Genomic DNA, 12,573 nt, shown 5'->3' on the forward strand with positions numbered 1-12,573 from the left:
GGTTTCTGATCTGGGGTGGTGTGAGCGTCTTATCACACGCCATGCTGTCTAATATGATACAACTCTATATGTCATATCGAGTCAATGATAACAATAAAATCCAATAGAATTTTGTCCTTTGAATATGGGCTTTTGAACCAAAACTGCATAAATAAATGATTCTTAAAAAAAGAAATAAGGACACTGGGACACGAGAAACGATGACTTGTGTATAGAAAATGCCTTGCACATATTATTAGCCTGATTATAACTTTTACAGGGGAACTACAAAATGAGCGAGAATCAAATTTATACTTCGTTTCTTAATTCAGTTTCAATTTCAAACGACACTTTGTCACATTTTGTCGGTCCGTGTCGAAATTAAATTGCAGAAATAAAAGCGAATAGAGCAGAAACTGATATAAAAACAATTGAAACCAGAACTGACATAATAATCTCCTCCAGCTGGAATGATACTGATACTGATACTAATGATAATTTTGGGATAAAACTTGTTTTGAGAATAGACGTGACTGACGATGCTGTTCATTCACGAGTAAATCATACATGGAGGTGAATGTAAAATTGAAAAAGGAAAAAAAAAAACAACAACTTATGAACTATCAGGTTAAATAGTTCGCAACAGATAAGTGTAAAAAGTGTCGGTACAAAAGAAATGGCAGAGATATAAAAAATTCAAGTCATCAAGGGCTATGATAAAGCTGCTTCTGACGGTACGATCTCAGAGATATTCCTTCTTCGTGTTTTTAAAAAAGATATTTTTAATGACTAAATGTCTGTTCTAAATCCTTGAATTTAATTGGTGTGAGTAACACTATGTGAATTCTCCGCTCCCACCGTTCTCGCAAATTTGAACCAGTTCTGAAATGGAGTTAACAATGTATGTAGGTCATGAAATCATGATTCAGGAACGCCAAAGTGAGCGCCAAAGTGTTGAAGAGTGAAAGGAATGATAGAGTGCGACAGATCAGAGGCAAAAATAGCAGACATGAAAGAGACATGACTATTGTGTTGACTAACAATGGGAGTCAGTGCAGACTCAATAGAATGTGTAAAAGAATGTCACGCCCACCAGAGAGTAAAAAATAAGATAAAAAATAAGATAAAAAAAGAAGAAAAAAATCCCGCGCTATCATATCGCCGAAATCTCACCCTTTTAAAACGTTTCCTACTTTTCCACTTAGAGTAATCAGAGTGGAACCTGGGATTTACAAGTTGGTTTTTTTTCCTTCTGTATTAAGCATCGCTATTCTGTTTTCCGAAAGAAACTAAGGAATCTACTCTAGAGTTTTGCGCAAAATGGCACACACTTACACACGCAGAACCAAATGAATTAGGAAGGTAATTAATATGAAACCTACACATCCATACATCGTGTGTGAATGCGTTTATTTCACTATCTCCTCTGCAATGTCACTTCCAAAAAGTTGCTGATTTAAAGAAATCAGTCCGATACATACATACATATCATACATACATACACACGTGCACATACATAGAAGTTATACACGTACATATACTCCCAACTTAAAAAACAAACAAACACACACACACGCGCGCGCGCGCACACACACACACACACACACACTTACATATTCGTTTTTATGCTTGTAATATCACGTTCTGGAAATAAAACTTACCCCAACAGACTGCGTTGTCCTTCCTAGAATTGCGACTTCCGGTATAATTCTGTCAGCCCTACTTAAGATATGAATAAGACGAGTGTTGGCAACACCCGGTTAGAGGCTCATTCAGTATTTCTGAAAGCCTTATCTATAACTTTCGAGTGACTTTAAAAATACCCTAATTGATACTTTATTAGTTATAATAGCTAATTTCGGCCGGCAGTCCTAAAGTTTTGATTCTCATGATTATAGAGAATTACGCTGACTCATATGAAAATTTGCTTGAAATAGAATTAATTTGATTCCTACTTTCGAATACCTCGTGAGCTCGTTTTGGAGGCAGTTTTAAATCAAATTGTCCATTTGATTTCTTTCTCCCCTTTCTCAATACAGTTTTTCAACAGAAGTGGGCGGGGTCTGATCCCCCTTATTCGTAACCATGGGCGTGGTCTCGCAGGTCGGGCTGCTACTATGGAAAAACTTGAAGCTCATGATCCGGAACCCGGTAAGTTATCATCATTATGCATACCGCAGGACTTACTTTCTTTATCATAATTGTTCTGGTAATTGCTTTCTCCGTGGATTGCAATTTATTATTTCATGATAACAACGACAACAACAAAGAAGAAAAAACACAAGGATGAATTTCGAAAGTGGATAATTTGACCCGCAATATGGCCCATTCTGTTCGGATTGTGTGTAAGATACACGGTCGGTTTATTCACGTAAATTACAGGTCTGTTCCGTAATTACCAAATGAAAATTCATTGAATTCATTGTTATGCGTCAATCAAATGTAGATGGTCAATAGCTCATATGTAATTTTTCTAATTCTTTGAGTGAATGAATTGCCCCATTCCAAGCCGTCAATTGAGGATCGAGTGGGTCCATTAATATCTTGTCCTTCATTAGATGAATGCATGGAAGTGATTGACACGTGATAACTTTTATTTTATTTTATTTTTTTTTTTGTTCCAATGAACATGTACTAAATGCCAAAATCTATGCTAAACCAAAACTGTACTAGAACCCAACTATCCAGGCATAGTGCAAGTATGTAATGAAATGAAATTAAATGAAATTTATTCACTTAACAATAACATGAATTACAAATATAAAGATGCAAGTCATACAATCAATACATACAAACAAATCGCAATATACAATCAAAACATTTGTATTGATTGTGAGATGTGCAATCAATAAATCTAGTCTGCGAATCTATCCAATAATTGATTTTCACAAAACAGGAATTGTTTTTAAGTGGTTTTTGTTAGATTCACCCAATACCTGAATGCCATGAGAATACCAATGTTTTAATTCTAATTGCATGTATTGATATAATTACCCCCCCCCCAAAAAAAAATGTAGAAAGAAACAGTCCAAATTATTACCATATTATACCACTCCCCCTCCCCCCCCCCCCCCAAGAAATAATGATATACTACTGATCCGGTAACTGTCCCTTTCGTTTGAAATTAAGTTCCTAAACAGAGCACAACGGGCACTCAATAAGCATTTCCCGAGCCCTTACCAAGGACACCGCTCCTATAAGGCTGCGTTCACATAGAAGTATTCGGTATTCGCTATTCGCTATTCGCTATTCGGTATTCGCTATTCGGGCCCCGACACCATCATCCGCACCGTCAACTCACCATCCCATGCAGTGAGGATTTCTTCCTCCTACATCCTAGCAAATCTTATTAACAATTTCTAAACTGCATCAGAATGTCAGTCTACATGCTTATTTTTGCTAAAGGGCAAATCCACACCAAAATTGTCATTATTTCATAACGATCCCGAGAGACGGTATACGCTGCAAGAAAATCGAACAAGTTCGATTCCCACTTTGCTATACTTTTCGCAGCTATTCGGTACTTTCGAATAGTGCCCTCCTATGTGAACCGGTGTGAGGAAATCCTATCGTTCGATTCAAGCTATTCGCGTGCCCTCGAAAAACGAGCCCGAATACCCGAATAGTATACTTCTATGTGAACGCAGCCTAATGGAGAGAGGCAAATGGTGTAGTGGGTACCCAAGCATGGGCTATAGATTCGACGGAACTCGACCTGTTGCAAACGAGCCTTAATCATGTTAATAGAGATTTAACCCGTTCTGTACCAGGGACTTTTGGCTTTGCGTAGTATACCGTTATGAGGTTTCCTGTGTCGGTCAACACTCTAAGCACGCAAAGGATTAAAGGAGACCTCCGGAAATTTTCAGATTTTTGCATTCTGAACAACTATAAAATCTATCAGTTATACTGAGGACAGAGTTTCAGAATTTGTGATAATTGGGATGAAGAATAAGACTATTTTCAAAATTTAGAACAAATTGCAATGAACAAGGATGATGACATGGCAGAGTCACCATAAGAATGCATGAGTTGGGGCTCAAGGAAGCAGAACAAAAGAAGAAGGCATGTATAGATCATACACAGGACGGTGAACTCGCAAGCAAGCGGTATTGTAATGGAATTACACTGCTACATTTCTGAAATATCTGAACGTCCTATGTCATCCATCCTTGTTCAATGTAATTTGTTTAAGGTTTTTTTTTTCTTCAAAGTAATGTTTCTTTGCTAAAGAACCACAATAAATTCCACAAATCTATACATGGAGTTCTCGATTTATGTAGGCCTCCTACATGATGTGAAATTATGAAAATCGTCTGGAATGTCCCTTAAAGCACTAGCTACATCACACTTTATTATGATTATTGTATCCCCATCGAGCAGCAATCGTCATGATCGTGTCTTACTTGCAGGGACCATCAAAATGATTTTTTTTTTTTAAATTGAATTGTTGTATTCATCCTTGTATTTGTTGTAACGTCTTTGATCTTGACAGCTTCTGGCAATCACCCAATTTTTCTGGCCAATTCTCATCTTCGTTGTCATCGCACTGGTTCGGAATAGGGTTCCGCCATCTCCGCAGACTGAATGTGAGTTTTGACATATTTTCTGTACTTTCTCTAGTTTGATTATCATAATCATATACTTAAGAATAATTGTCGTTGTTTTTGTTGTTTGGGTTTAACCACAATCTTGCAATTTGAATATATAAATAACAATATCAATGAATGTTTGAAATCATGAAATCCGAACAATTTGTACTCTAAAGTCTTTTGAATATCAGCCGTGCCTAGCGATTTTAACTGTTACAGTTCGTTATTCCGAAGGTTCGTTATTCCGAAGGTTCGTTATTCCAAAGATTCGTTATTCCGAAGGTTCGTTAATCCGAAAATGTGATGAGGTTTGTTATTCCGAAGGTTCATTAATCCGAAAATGAAACAAAGCTCGTTGTTCCGAAGGTTCGTTACGGACCCTATATCACATCGGATCAACGAACCTTCGGAATAACGAACCCTTTTTCATTTTCGGATAAACGAGCCTTCGGAATAGCGAACCCTATTTCATTTTCTGATTAACGAACCTTCGGAATAACGAACCTTCGGAATAACGCCACAAATGTTCGGATTAACGAACCCTTTTTCATTTTCGGATTAACGAACCTCTAGGTATAGGGAATTTGTGTGTTTCGGATTAACGAACCTTCGGAATATCGAACCTTCGGAATAACGAACCTTCGGAATAACGAACAGCACCCGGTGTGCAAAGAGCAAACAGCTAACAGAAATATAAAACGTATAAAAAAAAGGTGATAATAACAGGAAAGTATATGGGAGATGACATATCTTCATTAGATGTGTAAAACTAAGCTGTTGGGAAGAAAAGGTGACTAATAAAACGAACATTACACCGTTCCAATTACAGCTGACCCCTTTGGGGAAAATTGAATTTCCTTGATGTTCAGAGTAAAGATTATTAGGGAATTACAGTCAACAATGACAACATGACATCCCCCCCCCCACACACACACATACGCACATGCGTGTTTCTCGGATCTCTTGACAGGGCGTAGTTATGCATGTAGTCGCCGCAAGTTAAACATTGTTCTACACTGTAAATTGTCATCGTGGTCGAATTTTAATATATAGGGAGCGTCATGTACATGTTCTTGGTCGTTATTCGCTTTCTCTTTGCACTATACTAACAACATATTTGCATCTGAGGGACACTCCCAACCATTGCTGAAGTCGCCATGCTACGACAAAAGAATGTTTACATTGATCACTCACTTTCAGCACGGAATATTTCGCTTTGCAAACGTCGAAAATGCATTGTTGTGCAGCGACCCGTGCGCCACCACGTCGACCTGTTCGAGACTTTCTAACAACTCATTTTATCAAATATTTGACGCTCCCCGCCACTCCACATAGCAGTTACCACATTATATTATGTTTTAAGGTAATCCACAACTGGGCTTTGTGGACTCCGTGTGTAACCCGCAAAGAAGGAATTACTGTGTCCGTTCCATTGCGCTTTCGGATTGTTTAAAGTCAGTGTTAAAGGCCCCTTGATCAGTGCTGATACCCAATTCTGGTCCTGTACCCACGATAACTTGCACTGAGATGAATTTTGTCGCCACATCACAAAAATTAATAAAGGATTGAATTAAATGTTTTTGATTATCAATTTTCACTTTTTTTTCTGCTCCCGCTAAGCTCCGCCCCAAACCAATCTTTCTTGCCTTCCGTGATGTCATTGACAATTTTTAGTCAGCTTATGATAAGCATAACAATACCTTGGTATGCACATTCCCATAAACAGGTACACCAGCTCACAATATCCAGGAAAGCTCCATACAGTAAAGGCGTATTTCCATTTTTTTTTTGTCAGAAGGTCTATACACCTAAAAAATGCAAGATTTCCACATACATAGCAGCAATGAAAGGCATAGTTAAAAAGTTATACATTTTCTTGAACATGCAGGATTTGCCAAATTTTGGTGATGTTATGACGTCACAGCCCGACGACCAAGTTTTCTCGAACAGTCTCTTTTAATTTGTTATGTGAATATAGTCGGTAGCACAGCGTAGCACCCATACTACATTATCATAATGACAAAAGGATATCATCTGTGACAGCGTTTGATATCGGCAATGAGTTGCTGATTGGTATGAGGATCTCACCAACACCGAGTATTGTGCATTGACTGGTCGACCGTTATCCGGCATCCACGCCATATATGGGTGTATCTCGTGCTATACACAGTGAGGCATGCCTTGTCCAAGTTATACAAGATGGTCACATGCTGAGGCACCTGATAATTGTCCACACTGTTAATGGGTCGAAACAGGCACGAAGATCACACATGCAGCGCTGCTTGCGACGCCCTCAAGCTTTTAATTTAAATCTCAAGGGCTATTGACCTTCTTATCCACCGTATCCACGTTGATTATTTTTTATGATGTCATGGTGGATGTGGTCGGATTCGAACGAGAGAGTTTACCCCATGAGAAAAATATTTCGAATGAAAGCATGTCACATAATGTTATCTCGGGTGCTGTTCGTTATTCCGAAGGTTCGTTATTCCGAAGGTTCGTTAATCCGAAACACGCAAATTCCCTATACCTAGAGGTTCGTTAATATGAAAATGAAAAAGGGTTCGTTAATCCGAACATTTGTGGCGTTATTCCGAAGGTTCGTTGTTCCGGAGATTCGTTAATCCGAAAATGAAATTCGGAATAACGAACCTTCGGAATAACGAATCTTCGGACTAAAGAGCCTTCGGAATAACGAACCTTCGGAATAACGAGCTGTAACCGTAATCTCAAGGCTGCATGTCATAGGAATCTAATCTAAGTTAAAAAAAAAAAAAAAAAAGGAGGATGAGAAAGATTTTGACTGAGTCTGCAATATCCCAAGTGGCCGGCGACTTGCAATACATTCATGACTGTGATCATTCTTGCGCAATTCTTCTCATTTTTTTTTTCTATTTGCCCTTCCTGCGTTTGAATGAATGGAAACGACTTCCGGTTTTCTTAGAATATGACGAATGTGTAAAGAACGTAATATAATCATGGCTTACAATCATGGACATACTTTGAACCGAATTGCATGCAGCAGAGGCGCGCAAAAAAATGGAGAAGAAAATTGCTTTTATCTTTTCTGTCTACTAAATGGTGTGCTCGTCGTCCCGCCTTGACGTCAGAAATACTTCTCCCTTTTCTTATTTCTATAGAAACCTTTTGGTAGACGTAATAGAGATTCCTTTCATATCTTCTTGTCCGTTCTTATTCGTGTCCTCTTTTCTATCACCTAAATCTTTCCGAAGAAGATCTGCTCGTCACGAACGGCTTGTGCCGAAAGGGTGGGTTGGGTGGTGGCGCGTCGCGTTAATGGGAACACCACCCTTCGTCCAAAGCCCCCCCCCCCCCCCCCGGTTTTGCCGAAAGGGTGCGTTGGGAGCGTTGGGTCGCGTCGGGTTGACTGGAACCCCACCCTTCGTCCAAAGCCCCCCCCCCCCCGGTTTTGCCGAAAGGGTGCGTTGGTACTTTTTCTCATGTAATATATATTAAAAGACGAGTTTTGAATTTATATTCAACCTTTAAACAACCATTTCAAAGAGGCTATCGTTCGGATTGGTTTACACTCTATTACCACTTGGTCTACAGCCAGTTGGTCTAATAGACTGTTTAATATCAGTTGGTCTAATAACCAGTTGGTCTAGTCATCATTTCGTCCAATTACTGTTTGGTCTAATTGTTATTTGGTTTAATCACTATTTGGTGTACAGTCAATTCGTCTAATGATAGCCATTTGGTCTATTTTTGGTCTAACACCAATTTACATCATCAAATACCGATTTGGTCTATTATGAGTTGGTCTACATTCCATTTCGTCTAATCATCAAATGGTCTAAAATAAAACAAAATTTGTCCAATATAAATTTGGTGTACACATCATTAATTTTGGTCCATTGCCCAGTTGGTCTAGCCTCTGTCTATCATCATTTAGTCTACACCCATTTAGTCTAATAACCATTGATCTTATTGTCATTTGGTCTAATAGCCAGCCTCCTGGTCTAACCAGGCACCATTTGGTCCAATCATCGTTTCGTCTATATGACCAACTGGGCTATTTTTTATATATATATATATTTTTTTTTTTTTTTTTTTTTTGGGGGGGGCCTTTTTATTGATGTGTACACCAAATTTATATTGGACAAATTTGGTTTTATTTTAGACCATTTGATGATTAGACGAAATGGAATTAGACCAACTCATAATAGACCAAAATAGACCAAATGGCTATCATTAGACGAATTGACTGTAGACCAAATAGTAATTAAACCAAATAACAATTAGACCAAACAGTAATTGGACGAAATGATGACTAGACCAACTGGTTATTAGACCAACTGATATTAAACAGTCTATTAGACCAACTGGCTGTAAACCAAGTGGTAATAGAGTGTAAACCGACCCGGACGATAGCCTCTTTGAAATGGTTGTTTGAAGGTTGAATATAAAATTCAAAACTCGTCTTTTAATATTACATGAGAAAAAGTACCAACGCACCCTTTCGGCAAAACTGGGGGGAGGGGGGGGGGGCTTTGGACGAAGGGTGGGGTTCCAGTCAACGCGACGCTACCCAACGCTCCCAACGCACCCTTTCGGCAAAACCGGGGGGGCTTTGGACGAAGGGTGGTGTTCCCATTAACGCGACGCGCCACCACCCAACCCACCCTTTCGGCACAAGCCGTCACGGCCTAAGTGGCGAGTTTGCCCGATTTGCGCATGATGTAATTTTCGTCTTTCTTCTCGTGGCGCTCATTTCGCTTTCACACGCTCCGCCGACGATGTCTACGAAGGTCCTTTGCAAACGATTATCAGACCGTAAAAAACCTTACCACACATTCTTATTTTGGGTCTGCGCATAATGAGAATCCTTTTGACTGAATTCACCCTCGGATCCTGTTGTTCGCTATTACCATTACCGATGCCGCATTATAAATCGGTCAGCTGCAATGTTTATCTTTATACCGAGGACGGTCCCGAGTTAGCGTGCATCTATTAGTGCGATGTACGTACAGGCAGGACTAGGAGGAAACTTTTTTTGTAATGTTTTTATTGAATAGTAAGCAAACATGCTATTTTTCTAAAAGCGGAAATCCACCCAAACATAGATTAACTTCAAAAGAAAGAGAAAAGTATTTCCTACAGAACGATACAAGTTAATGTGACAAAAATCGGCAAAGAAATAAAGGAACATATGACATTTTAAAATTTCTTTTTTTTTTTTCGGAAAACCTTTCTTGACCAGTCCTTATATGAATACTCAGCAAGCTGACGATGTTATGCTCTCACAATTTCTTATTCATTTCATATACAGAAATGCAAAACCACCAAAAATAAAAAGGAACGAATGTTAACTCTGATATTGGCCTGTCTTGGTATTATGGGAACATGCTTTCACTTGTATTTGTTGAAAGTAACAATTTTCCGAATTTTATGTAAATACATTGAAATTGTGAAGGTATGACATAATTCACTCGCGCATTTGAATATTCATGAGGATTAGTCAACAAAATAATGTTCTCCGAAAAAATGTGAAATTTCAAAATGTCATTATCTTCCAATATTTCTTATATCCTTTTTTTTTTTGTGTGGTAATTTTGTATCTTTTGGTGGGGAATGTTTTTCTCTTTCTTTTTAAGTTTATTTATTTTTGGGGTGGATTTCTTCTTTTAGTAGGCCTATAACTAGTAGGATTGTCACCTAGATTTCCTTGTAAAACTGTTTGGTCATGCTGATAGACTATACTATAAAGACACCTCCTTGCCGAACACGTGCCGAATATGCCCATGAGACTTTGATCATCGTCTCTGTTTTGCGAAAACATGCAACACTTCAAGAACTTGGACAATCCCAATTTCCTGCAGCAGATTTAATGAATATTCTTCAATTCTTCTTGCGCTGGGCTTTTTGTCTAGGAATGATTGAATAATCAACAGGCCTATCATTTCTGTCATATGCTTCCTGATCTGTCACTAATCTTGTCTTTATCCGCTATACATTGTTTATTGACAAAACGGACTCTTAGCGTAACATTATATTCCTGAGGAAAATTGAATAAAGACATGATTTCCCTTTGTCCAACAGATAGATAGATAGATAAATCTTATACAGTAAAAGGCGAAGTTGTTGTTGTTGTCGGGGCCTTATGTATTTCCTGTTTTATTCCGGCGTTGCTGGTTTGTCTATCTCCTCCCGAGCCGTCGGCTCCGGGCCCCCGAGACCGGTGCCGTCGGCAGCGGGAGGGTCTCCTACGTGCCTTGGACCGGGTTTCGTCCGCGCTCCGCCTCCGTGTCGACGTCGAGGACGACAAAGAGAAATGATCCCCCTCCCCAAATAACAATAATAACTAGAAATGTCGCTACAGGGTGCGACTGGTTATACCCCCGCCAAACAACATTTCATAAGCTTTGGTCAAAAAACTGAGGAAGTAGTTAAATCCGCAAGATCTTTCCTTGATCTTCTGCCATTAATATGCCGTTACCATGGCAACGTACTTTCGGGTACTGTCGAAAAATGCGTCTTGCACATCTACAACCAAAGGCACACATCTGTACCAAGTTTCATGGAAATTGGGCAAAAACTGAGGAAGTAGTTTGCAACACAAAATTTTCCATCATTTTGGCTCATAACATGTGAGCTGTTACCATGGCAACATACTTTTTGTCACTGTCAAGAAATGTGTCCTGCTGACCTATATCCTAAGACAAACATGCAATATGAATTCCATGAGAATTGGAAGAACACTGATGAAGCAGTTTTGCCATGAAGCATTTTGCCCTATATTTTACCAATAACATGCCGTTACCATGGGAACGCACTTTTTGCCACTGCGGAAATATGTGTCTTGCACATTAACATATTCAGATGAACATCTGTACCTAATTTCATAAAAATTGATCAAAAACTGTGGGAGGAGTTCGCGACGCAAGATTTGTACCCATTTTTGCCCATAACATGCCGTTACCATGGCAACGTACTTTTGGGTACTGTCAAAAAATACGTCTTGCACATCTACAACCCAAGGCACACATCTGTGCCAAGTTTTATGGGAATCGGTTGAAAACTGAGGAAGTAGTTCGCGACGCAAGATTTGCAACGGACCGACCGCCCGACCGCCCGACCGTCCGCTGATTCCTAAATACCCCCTTCAAACTTCGTTTGGCGGGGGTATAATTATAATAGCAATATAACAATAGGGGCCTAATGAGAATAATAATATGATAATAATAATGATGATGTATGGTCTGAAGCAGATAAACGGATGGTTCTTGGTGATTAAAAACAAAAAGGAGGGAGCAATTGAAGACGATCAAAAAAAAACATATTTTTCTCTCATAACGTGGGAAAAGAAATAGGAATGAAAAAAATATGCTCGGCCTTGAGACCAGCCGTGGATTCCCTCGGGTGCCTGCATGGATACAAGAGCAGGGGGTATAATATACAAATATACCAGGCCTGAGAGGCTCTGGTTGAAACTATGCGCATGAGGTGACTTCAGTAGCACTATTTTCTGAGGGGCGCAGCCCCGAAGAAAATAGTGCTACTGAAGTCACCGAAGGCACATAGTTTCAACCGGTGCCTCGAAAAATTGGCCTGGTATATTTGTTTTATATCCCTCCCAATGAATTTAAGAGTATTCGACTGCTTGTATTCTGTAATTTACCCCTTTTTTTAAGGGCATCTTGCTTTACTTTTCAAGAAGATTGACTAGTCATTCACGCTCGGGAAAGCAGCTCAGCAGGAGGGCAGCGCGTACGCGTACTATGAAGAGACAACTGCGCGCTCAGCCGCTGAACTCGGTGCATTGCTGTACAACGTACTGGTAAACATGCGCAAATTGCAAACTCACTACGCGCTTCATACATGCAATCGCCTATCCGATCTGTCAACAAGTACGTTCGGTTGCCACTGCGGTGATGTGCGTGCTCGAGCTGATCAACGATGTGACTGTGAGCTGCAGTTGATTGTGTTTTCTGTCGTCTTTCTACCTAGCTGTCTGTACATGAATACGGACTATCATTTC

General features: G+C 39.5%; 1 protein-coding gene across 1 annotated transcript in view; it reads left to right on the top strand.

The window, feature by feature from the left end:
* The first annotated feature begins 2,064 nt into the window (after positions 1 to 2,064).
* Positions 2,065 to 12,573, top strand: part of LOC140233781 (uncharacterized) — a 157,213-nt gene continuing 146,704 nt past the window's right edge. Inside the window, exons 1-2 of the mRNA XM_072313875.1 lie at positions 2,065 to 2,130; positions 4,475 to 4,568. Of these exons, the coding sequence (XP_072169976.1) occupies positions 2,065 to 2,130; positions 4,475 to 4,568 (160 nt within the window). The remainder of the gene's footprint in view (positions 2,131 to 4,474; positions 4,569 to 12,573) is intronic.

Source organism: Diadema setosum, chromosome 10 (assembly GCF_964275005.1).
Source record: "Diadema setosum chromosome 10, eeDiaSeto1, whole genome shotgun sequence".
Lineage (NCBI taxonomy): Eukaryota > Metazoa > Echinodermata > Echinoidea > Diadematoida > Diadematidae > Diadema > Diadema setosum.